The sequence below is a fragment of the Calypte anna genome, chromosome Z (genome assembly GCF_003957555.1).
Source record: "Calypte anna isolate BGI_N300 chromosome Z, bCalAnn1_v1.p, whole genome shotgun sequence".
Lineage (NCBI taxonomy): Eukaryota > Metazoa > Chordata > Aves > Apodiformes > Trochilidae > Calypte > Calypte anna.
Window position 1 is genome coordinate 50568419 of NC_044274.1, and position 16882 is coordinate 50585300.

The 16882-nt window shown below is 41.2% G+C and overlaps 1 protein-coding gene across 1 annotated transcript in view; it reads right to left on the minus strand.

Annotated features, from left to right (window-relative positions):
- The window catches only part of TBCA (tubulin folding cofactor A), a 36049-nt gene extending 22633 nt beyond the window's left edge, over window positions 1-13416 (minus strand). The window contains exon 1 of the mRNA XM_030467869.1: window positions 13215-13416. Within this exon, the coding sequence (XP_030323729.1) occupies window positions 13215-13267 (53 nt within the window). The 5' untranslated portion in view covers window positions 13268-13416. The remainder of the gene's footprint in view (window positions 1-13214) is intronic.
- Window positions 13417-16882: the final 3466 nt, after the last annotated feature.

Genomic DNA, 16882 nt, shown 5'->3' on the forward strand with positions numbered 1-16882 from the left:
GTGATGTGCACTTTCTTGACCCAAAAATATTGTACAAAAGTATTTAGAATGCTTAAATATATTAATGTGATCAAAACATCATGGCCCAATAAAACAGGGGTTTCATTTGTTACAATAAACCTAACATCCACAAGTTCCTAAATGGGCCAAGAGTCCTCCTCTAAATTACATTTGCAAACCTCTGCCCACAGATTAATAACAAAGTGTAACTCCAAGGCTGATCTATTATGAAAGTTGTAAGTACTTTATTTCATCACCTACAAGATGTAGAAAGGTCTGAGGAACACCTAGAGGAGCCTTCTCAAGTATAGTTTTGCTCAGGAAGTTTCCAAAGATCCAAATATTCAAAGTCAACAAGTTGTTTATTTTTATTCTCTACATACATTTAGTATGCTCTTTGGTCATGAAGATTTTTCTTCACACTTTATCCTTTTATCGAGATCAAGCCTTAGATTTTACGATCATAAGAACTTTTAAAAAATTAACAGAGTTGCTATAAAGAGTAGTGTACTTAAAATTATCACAAAGAGACAGACACAATCTAAAATAATAATTAATTTTGAAGTTGGGTCAGGTGTTAAGAAAATACAGAAGCTATAAGGAAGTTTCATTTGTTAATGTATTTTGCCAGTTTCAACAGTCCATTCTGCTTTCTTAGCAAGAGTTACCACTACATGAGCTGTATGTGAGGGCTTCTGATTAAGTTGCCTAGTACACAGGTAAGGTACCAAGTAGTGACTGAAATTTTCCTTTTATTTTTGTCCTTTTAAAAGAAATCTGCTGACCAATATTCTCAAGACCTTCCTCTCCTTGGACACTCAGAGTGAAAACTGGCAAGTAAGTGTATACTAACTAACACGGGCTTATTCTCATACTTAAGTTTCTGTTTATAGTAGCTCTTTTCATCCTTCAGAACTTCACATAACTGTTCAGTGGAAGTGAAGACTCCCACATACTTGCCAAGTCTACTGACAAGCTTGTTTCCCTTAGTTATTTTTTTGTGGACACTAAATCAGATGTCTACACTCCTAGAAACAGGGAAAAAATAATCTGAACAAAATAATAGTATTTTACTAGCTTCTGCCAGTCTTTCAAAATGCATAAGTAGAAACACAAGTTTCTGTTATTCTGGACTTTGTCTCCAGTGTCAGCCAGTAACTAACTACTAGGGAAAGAGTATAAAGAAACACATCAAGTCTCAAGTGACATTTCCTGTGATACACCTGCCTGTAGAAATCACGTTAAGGGCTTTTTAACACCGAAGAACAAAACTAAACCATCAATGTTTAATAGACAATAGGTCAGCTCCTGGCAGTGGCTGCTGCCCTTTTAAAATCCTTTACACGTTTGACTTTCACATCACTTAATCAATTTCACAATTTGTGTGTTCTGTGTAAAAAACAGTTTTATTACTTTAAAGCTGTAGACTAAACCCAGAAGAGCTCAAAGGGCTTGAGCAAATTTTATGGTAGAAGAAGAAGAAGAAAAAAGTAGTTCCTTAACTACCTTTTCAATACCATTATTATTTACTTCCTCATCTATCTTTTGACTTACTGTCCATCTCAGTTCCCCAAGCTGAAAAGCAGTGTAATACAAGATGGTTCAAGACAGTCAAAAAGCTGACCACTACTGAACTGAGGTCTTCTGTCCACCCCAGCATACATGCCCGCTAGCACTGATGTTCAAATGGTCTCTCCATGACCTAATGCAGTTCATCAAAGCAGCAGGAAATGAAATAGTTTTTCTCCTGGGTTAGGCAAATAGAGCAAGCTCAGCAAAAGGTTTGACTAGCATCGAGAACTAGGGAGGGAGAAAGGGAAATGAGATCTTTGAATTTAGGATGACATTGATTTGTCAAGGGATTTCACTCCTAGTCTGTTTAGGGTGCAGAACTGCAAGTGGTTTAGGCTGTTCTGACTTCTGTCTGCTGCTGAAAAAGCCACAAATCCTTTTCCTTTCTGACTCCCCAAAGGCACATGTGTTGCTACCCTGGTCCTTATACATCAGTGCTACCATCATCTTCTGCAGTTGTAGGTAGACAAAAATTCCACTTTCCTGAGCCACAGTTACAAGGCAGGAAGTACTAGTGGATGCCTTGAATAAAAATGGTAAAATGGTACAAGAACAGAGCAAGCACTCATTACTACTCTGTTTCCCCCAACCCCCAGCACTTGCTAACAGATCAGGTTCTACATAAGCTAGAATGGCACCTGTATGCTTAAGCCACCAAATAAAAACTACTCTCCAGCATTAGAAAAATACACAAGAAACACATCCCTGGCTGGACTGAGCTCAGTGGAGTTCTGAAGATGGTGAGTGGGAATTTCTCAACTTTGCTATTGAATACCTTCACTATTGAAAAGACACAAATCCTCTGAAAAATAATGTTACTTTTAACCATGGTACATGTTAATACGACACGGATTCAGCCTAGGCACGCAGAAAATCCAAAGCTGACAGTATATATTGGCTAGATAATTAAATACCTATGTTGACTTAATTCAAACCTGTAATTCAATCTGTAACAGTGTGACTGCACAAGGTACAGGTTTTTTTGTTATAGTTTAATAAATTCCATGTATTAACACTATGGACAATTATATCACAAGAAATGAAAAAACCTGCAGTGATATTAGCACTGTAATAATCACTCCCCGCAAAGCTTAAAATATCCAGTCCCAAATCTGCAAATTACTTACACACATTCTTAGATTTACTAAGGCTGCATAAATATACCTTACAGACTGGGGCTTTAAAGGAAAAGTCAGGAAAGGAAGATGAAAGAATGAGAAAAGTAACACAATACTTGACACAGTTAATCATGAACTGCCATGTTTTCTTAGCCACGAGTGACTACTTTCTTATTTGGACAGGTTCTCAGGCTATTTTTTATGATAATAACAAAATAATCATGTAAGATATGCTTTCTCTTTTTAAGAGTTAAGGTGTGACTATATACATGCATAATTTTTAGCTCCTCCTGCATCTACAGCTTACAGAACTAAAGTTACCATGAAATTTCAGGTTAACTTTGCAAGTCTGGCTTTTGTCAGGGATTACTACTGTGAAAATCAGTTACAGGTGGGGTTTTTTAGTTGTGTGTTGTTTGTTTGGGTTTTTTTAAGTCAGAAAATTAAAGATAAAAATCATGTGGTTGTAGCATTTTCAACAATCTCCAGGGCTTCACATTCTGTCCTTGCCTCTCAACACACATTATCTCCCTGTAATTCCTACAGATTTTATAAAAAGCCTTTCCATAGTAATAACTGAAGTTCCCTTTTTTATCCTGCTGAGGAAATCTGCCTGGCTAGGGTACCCCTGAGTGCCAGCAACCAGTGGGAGCATGGAGTAGTGCAGAAGAACTGAAGAATCTGATAGATGCAACCAGGATGAATGCTCTTCAGTTATGTACTACTCAAAAAGCAGAGCTCCCAGAAGCTGCTGATCAAGATTTTGCTGAGGTATTGCAAGTAGGTTGGATGGTCAGGTGCTAAGAAGAGAAGGGCTGTGTCATCAAGAGACCTTAAAGAGCATTTCTGATACACTCAAGACAGGGGCTGGAGAGAAGTGAAAAGCTGACCAGCCTATTCTGAAGAGGCTCTGTAGTGACAAAAATTCTGGGAGAGAATGGCATGGAATGAGACAGAAGTTGAAAGCTCTAAATGCTAAGGACTTGAGAACTTCACTTCTAGAGAAGAAATGGGGACTCAGTTCTGGAAGCAGCTTGGGTTACCACAGACGTACACTTCATATGCCCTTCTGTAATCCAGTCATCATCTTCAATAAAGACCTGTTTTGGAGTAAAAGACAGAATCTACTTCCTCAGTACCCTGCCCCCTCCCATGCCCCAGCTGAGGATAACAAGATAGAAAAGATACAGTTATGAGCAAAATTAAATAAAACTACAGTCATGTTACGTGTGTAGGCAATTCACAATGCATCAGGAAAGAGACAACAGTTTAAAGATACTTAAGGTTGTAAAGCCACAGTTCTGCATATGTTCTTGTCCAAATAAAAAAAACCCCAAACCAACAAGCCTTCCTCCTTATTATCACATCACTACAGACACCTGTGGTGATTGTCATGGTTTAATGCTGGGCTGGCAATTAACTGAATGACAGATGTTCTCTATTAATCCCCCTTCCCTCCCTGATAAGGAAAGGAGAGAGAATAAGGGAGAGAGACTTACGGGGCTGCAAATTAAACTACACAGTTTTAATAAAATGGTAATGATAAAAAGGAAAAATTATTATAAATATACAAATATACAGAAAAATGATATCACATTCCTCTTTTCCCCCAGCGATGCTCACATCAACACCGAGACTGCAGGGCAGCCCTGGGAAAGTCCAGGCTGGACTCCTGGAGTCAGCAGCAGTTGGGATCTGGAGGCAGGAACACACAGATTCAGGCTGCACAGGCAGACAAATGGATGGAATCCTCCCAGGATGCTGAAGCAAACAGGGACAGGTGAAGAAGGGCAAAGGTGAAGAGGGAGGATGAAGAGGAAGGGGTTTGACCCTCATGAGCCCTCGAATTCATACACATATGGGATGGAATACTCTGGTCAATTTTGGTCATTTGTCTTGTCTAAAGGAGGGTTGCAGGTGTGACCCTTTCACACCCTTTCTCTTTCTGGAGGATAAGATGTTCCTGAGATCCAAGCAGTTGCCTTGGTTCTGCACACCATTCTCCAGCTGTAGCTATAAACACTGAGTGTTATCAGTCCTAGAAGCAGAGACTGAGAAACTTGCTATTAATTTCAGCAATTACAGCTACTTAGGAGAGACAGCTGAAAGAAAAATTACAAGACAGAAAATTAGCTCTATCCTGGCCCAAACCAGGACAGTGATAGACAACAGTTCTGCCAGTTAAAATTGTGACATCAGTAGATTACTATACCCAGCATAGATGAGCACAAGAAAGTTTTGCATATGATTTTATAATCATAAACACAAAAAATGGGATGCCAGAATCGTGTTTTACTAAGGGGTTTGTTTTTTTAATTTTTAGAAGAGGTAATATGAGGGAGGAAAGAATGTGAAGAAGACAGTCATCTGAAGAACTGACCATTTCATTTAAATTAGTGAGATACTTCTAAAAAGGCATCAGTGCTTAGTTCTGCTAAAAAAAAGTGATTACAGTGATCTCTTTCAGATCATACAGTAAGAAAATTAGAAAGACAAAAGGACAGCTAGAGCTCACCTTGACCACTGCAGTAAGAGACACACACACACAAAAAAGTTTTCACCAGTACATTAACTATGAGAGCCAGGGAGAATCTCCATCCTATACCGGGTGCAGAAGGGGGAACATTGGAACATTTCAGCTGAGAAAGAGGGAAAGGCTGAGGTAGTTAATACCTTATTTGTCACCATTTTTAATAGTCAGATTAGCCACCCCCAGGGTATTCAGCTCCCTGGAAGCTGGAAGATAAGGAGTACAGCACCAACCCCACCCTCCCCACCCCCATGTGCAGGACACCCGGGGGATCAGGCCCAGACAGCATGGGTTCAGGAAAGGTAGGTACTGCTTGATCAACCTGATTTCTTTCTTTGTCCAGGTTACCAGCCTAGTGGATGAGGAAAAGGCTGTAGATGTTGTCTACCTGGACTTTCAGTAAAGTCTTGTCTCCCACAGTCTTCTTCTATAGAAGCTGGTAGCTCATGGCATAGGCAGGTGTACTCTCAACTAGGTAGAAAACTGGCTGGTTGGCCAGGCCCAGAGAGCTGTAGTCAATGAAGTTAAATCCATTTAGCAGCTGGTTACCAGTGGTGTTCCCCAGGGCTCAGTTTTGGGGCAGGTCTTGTTCAGTATCTTTATCATTGATCTAGAAGAGGGGATTAAGTGCTCCCTCAGCCTGTTTGCAGGTGACACCAAGTTAGGTGAATGTGTTGATCTGCTTGAGTGTAAGAAGACTCTACAGTGGGATGTGGACAGCTGGATTGATGGGCTGAGGCCAATTGTATGAGGTTCAACAAGGCCAAGTGTCAAGTCCTGCACCTGAGCCACAACAACCCCATGGAATGCTACAGGCTTGAGAACAGTGGCTGGAAAACTGTCCAGAGGAAAAGGACCTGTGGGTGCTGGTTGACACCCAGCTGAGTATGAGCTAGCAGTGTGCCCAGGAAGGCAAACAGTATTCTGGCTTGTATCAGAAATAGCGTGGACAGCAGAAGGGAAGTAATTGTCTCCCAGTACTCTGCACTGGTGAGTCTGCACCTCAAGTTCTGTGTTCAGTTCTGGGCCCCTCATTAGAAGAAGGGCACTGAGCTGCTGGACTCTGTCCAGAGAGGAGCAGCCAAGCTGGTGACAGGTCTAGAGAACAAGTCCTGTGAGAAACAGTTGAGGTAATTGTAATTAGTTTGGAGGAGGCAGAGGGGAGACCTTATTACTTTCTACAACCACCTGAAAAGAAGTGGTAGTGAGGTGGATGTTGGCCTCTTACCTCATGTAAATAACACTAGGGCAAGAGGAAATTGCCTGAAGTTGCACCAGGCAAGGTTTAGAGTAGATATTAGGAAGAATCTTTACTGAGACAGTAGTCAGGCACTGGAACAGGCTGGAGGTGGTGGAGTCACTATCCATAGAGGCATTAAAAAAACATGTAGAAGTGCCACTTCAGGACATGCTGTGCATGGTGGATTTTTCTGGACTGACAGTTGCATCTGGGATCTTAGAAGTCTCTTTCAACCATGACAATTCTGTGATTCTGTGACAGGAAATCAAAACCATTTAAAAATCCCATACCAAAACAACAACATGCTATGCAATTTTCAGAGCAGCCACTGTGCTCTTCTTAAAGCTTTTAAAAGATATATGTGGGTAGTATTTGGTATTCCTAAATCTTAGAAGAATGCATACGTTGAGAGACACACAGAAGAAGGAACCTTTTCCAACAAGAAGTTTCAGTACTAGAGACTAGTCAACTTGCAATTACCATTAAACTAATTATCAAGGTTTATGACTATGTATGCCACAGATGTTAACCCAGACAGCACTATGTAAATGCAAGTGTACTCTTTTCTCAGCCAGCTGACACAAAGCAGTATTTTATATGGGATGAAGACTAAGTAAGTCTAAAAGACCAAAGCGGCCTTCAAATGCAAAGCCAACTCAGAACTGTATCTGATGCTGATGTTAGTATGTGGCTAGCACTGAACCCAAGTTTAAGATTTCATGACTGAGCTGGTGACAACCCTCAACAACAGCTGCACAATGCTCCTGCACTCTGAGAAGAGTTATTTAATTTAGGTAGAATCAGTTTTTATCCAACAGTGCATGCAATATATTCACCCCCCTGAATACCCAAGCTCCTGGATATGCAGTGCACACACATTAATATGCTTTATCATGCTGACTCAGCATAGATGAGCAGCTCTGCAGATCATTCCTCAATACCTGTATGATATTCCAGCCCTTCCTATTAATTGAGCACTCAAGCAGTTGCATAATCTAACAAGAATAAAGAAAGGAGATAAGAAATTCTTGTCAATATATTGATGCTTAGAATCACAGCTAGTACCTATGGCTAATGGGAGAAAAGCCAGAAAGTAACCATAATTCACGTGATGGACAGAAGACTGAGGAAAATTTGCGATTTACACCAGAAGAAGTAAATTTATTGAGAAATCAATGAAATAAACTAGTTTTGTGTTTGAATTAGCAATACATTCAACACAGCAAAATTAGTTTCTGCATCCTCTGCAATACTTCATACTTTATGCACCAGGAAAATAATTAATTTTTAAAAAATTGTAAATAGGTATTTAAAAACACACCAACAGTTTTGTGTAACTTACAGAACTTTCTGCACTTGAGGGGAAAAATACTCACAGTGCTTGGCAAGATGATGATATTTTACAGAGAAAAAACAGTATCAACGCGAGTGCCACATGCAAATGAACAGTCTTGGGAAGATTCCATAGTTTGAGAAAGGTGGTTTTAAAAAAAGAACTGCTTCACAAAAATCAATACACTTTCCCCATAGGTTCATGATGTAAAATTCTATAATCAAGGCTTGTAGATTTGTAATTATGGTATGTCAGCCACATTTAAACAAGAGTGTTAAAAGATTGTTAAAGTTAAACTAACACAATTGCAATGTGAATTGTCTTAGTCTCATTCTAATCTACTGGTGTCACTTCCACTTAATCAGATGAAAACCGTGGGCAAATGTCAGTGCTATTTTCACATGACCCAACTTACTTTGTTTGCTGTAGTTTTTAAAATCATTGCCAATCTGAAAAAAAAAATAATTTTTTTAAAGGTTGTTTTTGCTTTGATTTGGGTTTTTTTCCTAATCAATGCCTTCACTATCCAGCAGGTTGCCCGAGTCTGAATTTACTAAGAGTAAGACTATTTTGAAGTGATTAACCAGAAGTATTGCTTGCTAGGACATAAATCACAAATACAGTAAACATTATTATTCATGCTCATCAAATCTACTTTTCTTTAATTCTAAGCTAATAAAAGTATGCCTTCACCAAAAGCCTGGCTAGCAGATTTGTTAAAAAAGCAAAAGGTTCTCCCCTTTCCTGCTTTCACTGATACCTAGCAATGTAAAAAACATGATGGCAAGTATAGTACCCATGACCTACTATAAAATCTCTTAAGAGGGGTACACAAAGAATTTATGACCTGCAGCTAAAAAAAGCCCAGAGCAAAACAGCTGCTTTGTTCTTAGTTTGAAAAAAAAGTGATGAGTTAGGTAACTAATGAGAGAAAAAAATGCACTAACACGAATGATTAAAAAGAAACAAATCAAGTGTAGAAAAAAGTTCAAAATATCCTAATGGTTCTTGACCCTTAATTTTTTGCATATACTTTTATAGCCAAAGCATTAAATGTGCTTGAAAATCAGTATTACAGGCTAAATTCAGTGTATTTCTCTAAAGTGTAAATGCAGAAAAAAATAAGGAAATTTAACTGGAGAGTTAAGTCAGTCACTTTATGGCATGTTAAATAAGCTTCATTACATTAATCTTCTCAGACTCCAGGGACAGATACCTATTTAGTTGTTCTAGTACAAAACAAATGGGCAATATTAATTTTCCAAAGTTAAGTCCCATGCATGCCACTGGAGCATAAAGTACATAGCAGGGCTTCTAGCTGGAGAGGAAAGTGTCAGAGTGGGACAGAGCCATAACTCCCCTTGGATCTGCATGCAACTGTTACAGTAGGAGCTGCTGTATCATCTCCCCTGCAGGGACTGCATAGTAACATTCCCATTTTTTAAAGTTACCTTCATTTATAGAATGGCAGCTGCTGCAGAATAAATGTAGATGTGCATATTGCTACCACACAACAAACACAAGCTTACTTGCTTATTCACACAGCTGTTCTCCAAACATAAATCTGAATCCTGTTGGCTGTATTTATATATTTTGCTGAATGTTTTCATCCCTTTCTCTGTATTAGCTCTGAAACATGTACAGTTGTCCAGGTAGGCCTCATCCTTCAAAATAACCTTTTTTAGTCCTGGTTATTTTACAGTGCCTCAGGTCCTTGAAATAAAAGATAGGTTCCTAAGTTGATAGGTTCCTTAGGAACCTAAGTTCTGCAGAGCACAGAGCAGGAAGAAGAGTCTGTAACACAGCCCCTCAGATTTAGATTAGCTTAAGCCATCAGAGACCAACACAAATTCTCCTTTCACAAGTGGCAATTGTTCCAGCTCAGAGGAATGTGCACCTATACAGTCCTGAAATCCACTTTAACTTACAAACCACTGCTTTTAAGAGGCCACAGGATTTGTATTAGGCTCACAAGATAGTTCTCAGGCATAGTCAGACTTTATCTGGACTTGTCTTAACCAACCTAGTGCTTTTTTTTAAATCTAACTGTAACCACTGTTAGGATTGGGTGACAATCACCAGCTTCAATTTTTGCTTAGCTTGTGCACTATAACCCTATTATATTGGGTTTTGTTACTAATAAAAATGAGCTCTCTCTTATTTAGAATTAAAGAAACAGCATTAAAGGTGAAATCTGATGAAATCAGGAGTATGAGATTATAGCAGAGATCTTGAAAACACAGGCCCAGGAAGATGTTGAAATACCCTAATTCTATAAAACAACTCACGAGTAATCACATACTGGTCAAAGGAGTGCAAGCCTGAGAGACAGCTAAAGCCATTTTTTAGGATAACAAACATTCGACACTTGTAAAACACACCACGTACAGTAAATTCAGATACAAATTGGAGTGCAAAACAATGAAGAAAAACTAAGATGGGGATTTTTTTTTTTTTTTTTAATATATGTGTGTCTACATGTAGTCTCTGAGAAATAGCAAACAATCAGCATCATATTTCTCTCAACTAAAGATTTAGGATGCTGATGACTTGCTTGAATTTGTCCTCTTCCCCACTACTAATTTGAGCCCACAGGCTTAGGACACAGAGGGCCAGCAAAAACTCAAGTATATCATCACAAAGCAGAAACATTTGAAACTTTGTGTATGTTACTTTTGACTGTATATAATTTGAACAGTGTTAGTATCATTGTTACTGCACTGATATTCCATGGGAAATTAAGTAACCCACTCCATAATTTGGCTTTACAAGCTTGTAAAAAAATAAAAATCAGCATCCCTGGATTTCAGTAAATCAAGTGAGCAAACAAAAGAGACACACTAAGCAGTAAAGGAATTGCTTACACGGAACAACAAACACTATTAAATTTTAGTTTCTTGTTCTGTGCTGTTTCAGACTTGCTTACACTGCGGAAACAGAGAAATGCAGGAAAATATTCAAGTTAATCTCAGAGCCAGAAGCCCTACAGACAGTGGCATATGGACACTGATCTAGCTCCACATGCAGTTATCTGCATAACCATGCTGACATTATTAAGCCACTTTAAGGTCCAAGGGAACATAGCCACATAGTACAGCATTCATCATGCAAACATGCAGGCCTGCACCATCTCTGTGGGGGTCTCCACACAGTGTTCTGTGTTTAGTAAAGACTTCCCTCTCACTTTTACCAATCTACTAATGTGAAGAGAAAGCTTGTTCAGGTAACTTTTGTGATGGTTTACCATTAAGTGATGGTCATTTGACACGCTATTAAGGATTACCACACAGTTCTCTCAGCAAAACTACCAATCAGTAGTAATAAGACAATAGCGAAACTTCTAAAATTTACAAATTCTAGAAAAGTGATATTGTGTCTTATTAGTTTTCCTCAAAAGTCTCTAGACATGTAAGTTATACTTTTAGTCAACAGAAAGAATACAGGCTATTGTCACAGTTTAACACTGGCCTGGCAATTAAACTGAATAACAGATCCCCTCTATTAATCCTCCTTCCTGATAAGGGAAGGAGAGAAAATAAGGGAGAGAGGCTTATGGGTTGGAAACTAAACTACACAGCTTTAAAAAACCAGTAATAATAAATAGGAAAAATTACAAAATATATACAAATATACAAGAAAATTGATACCACATTCCTCCCCTCTTCCTCCCAACAACTCTCATGTCACCACTGAGGCTGCAGGGCAGCCCTGGGAAAGTCCAGGCTGGACTCCTGGAGTCGGCAGCAGTCGGGAGCGGGAGGCAGGAATACACAGATTCAGGATGGCATGGATCAGGACCACAGGCAGAGAAATGGATAGAATCCTCCCAGGATGCCGAAGCAAACAGGGACAGGTGAAGGAAGGGAAGTAGGAAGGACAGGAAAGGGGTGTGACCCTCGTGATCCCTCAAATTTATGCTGAGTATGATGTGTATGGGATGGAATACTCTGCTTGGTCAATTTTGGCCATCTATCTTGTCTGTTCCTCCCCAAAGGAGGGCTACAGGTGGGACCTCTTCACTCCTCTCCTTCCGGAGGGCAAAATGTTGCTCAGAACTGAGCAGTGTCCTTGGTCCTGCACACCAGTCTCTGGCTGTAACTATAAACATTGAGCGTTATCAGTCCTAGAAGCAGACACTGTGAGAAACTTGCTGTTAATTTCAGCAAGTGCAGCTACTTACAAGAGACTTAGCTGAAAGCAAAAGTACAAGACAGAAAATTACCTTTATCCTGGCCCAAACCAGGACAACTGTAAAAACATTAACCTCAGCAATCCTTGTTTCCCCAGGCTCCAGAAAATCACTATTTAACCTAAAAACACAAAGACAACATTTACCATATTCCTGTATGGGAAAGCCAGTAACCATAACACAGATAATGAAAGAGAACCAAAACACACTACCAGTCATCAAGCTTATCAGTAAGACTGCACTAAAACTTTGTAGCTTGAACACACAAATTCATGATTTGCACATCCTGCACAGTGACAAGTAGTAGGCCCTTACAATCATCTAATGAATTTCTTGCTTTTGGCAGTACTTGAGAACTGCTCTCCACTTGGAGCCTAGGAACTCCAAACTCCCAACTTTATTCAGCACAAAGTGTGCTTGTCTTACTAGTTAGTCTTTTGCTAACTGAAATTAGGCTGTCATAGTACAAAGCTGGTTGTTTGGAATAGGACTATTTAACACTCTGATACAGCACAGATCCTAATTCCTGCCTCTGCCTGAGCCAGTCCAGTCTTTGTAGGGTGTAGCCTTACCAAGCCCTCCTGTAACCAAATAATTAAGCCTTGCTTTTACAATTACAATGAGACGGATTAGGACAGATAAGATGCAACTTCTTATAAAAATTACGACCGTGTTAAAACTAGGCGAAATCGAGACTTGGGTAATGAATCAGAAATAACCCATTCAACAGTTGTTTCGGTAGAACAAGTGAGAGAGACTTCGTGCCTCGGCAAACTACCTGGAGAAGGCTACCCGGTGCACTGACGGGGCACCGTAACTCCCCTCGGTTCTCAGAACCACTAATGGAACACAGCCAAAACACGTTTAACTGTCGCCCCGGCAACGGGAAACCCTCCTAACGACGGTGCGCCAGGGGAAGCTGCGCCCAGCCGCGGCAGCGTCTGTTGTGCCAGGGCCGCCCTCCGGGACATCCCGGCGGCCCCACCCGGCGCGACAACACGGCCACCAACTCCCCGGCACCGGAGCAGGCAGGGAACGCCAAGCACCGTGCCCCGCTGGCACCTCCACCGCCGAAACCTCCAGGGGGGCCGGCAGGGCCCTCTCCCCGTGCAGGGCTGCGGGAACTGCCTGCAGAGCTCGCACCGGGGCAGAACCCCCAACAACGGCCCCCAGCCGCCAGGCATGGGCGGGGCGGGGTCCGCGGTGCGGGCCCCCATATTGCCCGCACTCACCGCCTGACGACGCCGGTCTTGATCTTGATCTGCCTTAAGCGTGGGTCTGCCATGGTGAGGCGGCGGCACGGGCCGGACCCCAGCGGCGCAGGTGCGAAGGGTTCGGAGGGGACGACGCAGCGTGGTGACTGCGCAGCCCCGTCCTGCGCATGCGCGGAGCTCCCAGCCCGGGAGGAACCCCCGGGAGAAGTGGTGCGGTTGCGCGCTCCGATCCCTGCCCCTCCCCCCAACCCCCCCCCTCGCCACCACCCAGTGGACGCGTCCGGGCTGCGGGGTGGTGCCGTCCCCATAGCGACCCGTGGGGATGGCCGGGCCGGGAGCCGGTGGGCTCGGCGGGCACGGGGCTGGCTGGGGTGCGCGGGGCCGCGCTGCGCTGCGGTGCGCTGCATTGCGTTGCGTTCCGTTCCGGCTGCCAAATGTCATTCTCCGTTTGTTCATAACCACACTCGCAAAAGAGTTGCGAATTCATAGTCTCAGATCGTGTGACTGGTACCGCCATGGTGTCACGGGGTGGAGTGTGAGTGGCAGCCCCCGATCTCTGCCCCGGTAATTTAGCTTGTGTAACGAACGCCATTTTACGACGTAAGCGGCCATTCTCTGGGGCCGCGCAGGTCACGTTTCCATTCGCTTTTCCCTCATTACCAGGCCCTGAAGGTCCTGTGCACCATGCAGGGGAACCAAACAGACTGCACCTTCACCTCCCTACTGGGCCCAAAGCCCCTGGGCACCATGCTGGTTCCTCGCTGGCCTTGAAGGTCCCAAGCACACGCCCAGCCGGGTGGTGGTTATGACCCCTCCACAGTACAGAGAAGTGTATAACAATGTAACAGTGAACTTGTATTTTACTGTGTTACACTATTTCTTCATCGTGCCACAGTGATTCTGCTTGTAGAAAATTTGTGCTCTTCTAATAATGTATTCTGTGCTGTATTAATAATAAAAATATGTTAAAAGTATGAATAAAGGACTTGAATTGCAGCTACAGCTTACTGCCTTCATCATAGTGCTAAGGATACCTGGCTGTCCCCTCAGTGGCTACTAGTCAAGTGGCTACCAGTGAAGTGGCTAGAAACAAAGAGGTAACGTTAGCAGATCATTCCTAGAGTTATATCCAACTGATGGTTCTAGGGCTGCTTCCCTTCATGATTATATTTAGTTGAAGCTAATCATTTAAAGGGTCAAATGCCTGAAATAAAATATTTGAGTCTGCATTTGAAAGAACTTCCCCTGAATGAGGATTCAAATCAGTAAGGGGAGAAGAAAAAAATTAAAGAAAAGAAAATAAAAATTTCAATGAATAAACAAGAAAGATAAGTATAGTTTTGGTAGAGTACAGTTCAGGAAGGCCTGCAGAGGCCTTTTATTTTTTCCACATCCTTTCGTCCCGTGGTAGCCTCTTGCCCTGACTCTCAGCACTGCCAGTGCCCAATATCGCTTGAGAGAAGCTGTCTGCCAGAGAGGATGTCACCTGGCTTTGGGTGACCTGCCAGGTCACTACCCAGCAGCCATGGGAGAGCAGGTGACACCATCGGGCCCCATTCAGAAATGGCACAGGGAGGGCCAAGATCTCTCAAGTCCATGGACTTGTATCTTCTCCTCAGATGAGAATTAATGTGACGGCTATTACCGAGCACAGCAAGCACCCTGGGGACCTTCAAGCCAGGCCAGCCCAAAAAGCCTTGGCATGGCAGGTGGTGTCTGCAAGGAGACACAGGTCTCAAAATCGATAGGCTGAATAACCCTGTGAATGAATATGACTTGGAGACAAATTTGCAGACATACTAGTTATTTGATATGCAAACCTGCCATTAACCATGTAGGAGGAGAAGAAAGGAGAGCAGAACTCTGGCAGTACAAGGGAAAGTGCAGCCCCTTACTTTGGCAGAAACTCAGGTCTTATTCCTGTGGCTTTAGAAAGCTGTATCAAGTCATGTTGGGGCTAAAGCTGATCACTAAACAACTCTAAGGCATGCAATTACATTACATATATTTTGAAAGTACAGACTGCTGCAAGGAAAGCTGAGTTACCACTGTGCACTTTATACATCAATTATTTTTTAAAAAATAGTCTTCAATGTCATTTCTATATTTGACATAGTTGTTCTGTAAGTGAGAAAGCCAACAACAAATAGCAGTACAAAAATAAAAATTGCCTAGAAGCAGCGATGTTCAGAAAAGTAACTGGTGTTTCCAAGTGTTACAAATGTTTTATTTCTACCCCTGAAGCATTGAATGGTATCCCTGCTAGTGGTCAATCTCAGCTGCTGGACTTCAGAGGTAGAATGCAATTGTTTCCTTATAGCTAATTCAGACAACTAAACATGATCATATACAAAAACCTAGTTGGTATTTAAGCACACATGGCGACAATTTGAAAAAGGTGTTACTGGTGGATGCTGAAGGATATAGTAAAATGTATCTAATAGCCCGATCTACTTTGTTACTCATACGGTTATATTAGTACCTGAAAGTTCTAAATTAACTATTTAAAATTCTTTAAAAACCCTTTAAAACACAGTAAGTTTCTTCCTAAGCATCTGAGTATTCAAGAAAGAATGTATAATATTATATTATATTGCATTATATATATATATACAAAATACATATTATATATATTTTTATTATTATTTTATTTTTATTAAAGGTTTTTCTTTATTTTTCAGAAGTAATTTGAAACACTTTCTATCCTAGTTAGTCACGAATTCTTTTACAGGTGAATTAGTAGTGTTACATCAGAGCTGAACACACTCCTGTAATCCTCTAAACCTGAACACACTCCTGTAAATCCTGTTGTACCTTTTTCGTGATACAGAAGCTGTCTACTCTTCAATGAATTTTGGCAGCATTATGCTTGTTCTGCATCTTGTTGAAGGTTTGTCACAAGACCTATTAGCCCTAAAACATTATTTGCACACTGTTGCATAGAGTCTGCCTGTAGTTTGCTGATGCTCTAACTGTGCTGATGTATGGAGCAAGTCATTCTGTATGAGCATTCCTTTACTTATTCTGTATTGCAATTACAGGTAAAGCCACAGCTGCTGTGAACATGCCTTCCTGTCCTCTGACAGTGTCATCTGGTCATCACAGCTTTCATTCAGCTCCATTTAAGAAATATTTCCTAGGCAGTTTGGTTACAGGTTTTGCTCAGACTTATTTGAGTGGGTGTAATTGTCACTGCCAACATACTTCTGTAAAAAATCCTTCTGAACCTTGTTTATTTCTTCTGGATAAGAGCATATGTAGTTATTACTGTTCATTCATATTTCACTTAAGAGCAAAGGACTTGAAGCAGATAATCAGCTTGATGACACATCCTACAAACTGTAGCATTCCTTGTGAAAGACTAGCTTAAGAAGTTAATGCTGCACATATGCTTTGTCCCAAGAAAAGAGCAGTCTCAATAGCTATTCCCATTTAATATGTCTCTTATTTGAAAACCACCCGTAAGAAATACACAGCTTCTAAGCTGTGCAAATAGTCTCATGAATCCTGTATTCTCATAATAATCCTTACTCACCCCTAAATTAATTTCTTTGGCTTTAGTAGGGGAGTTTCTAAAATAACATGGCTGTTACAATGGAGCTTTTTGTGTTATACCACTTGCTTATTTTGCTTGTAGAGTGAACATGTTTGTCAGGTGATATAGTTCAAATTAGAGGTATTATACC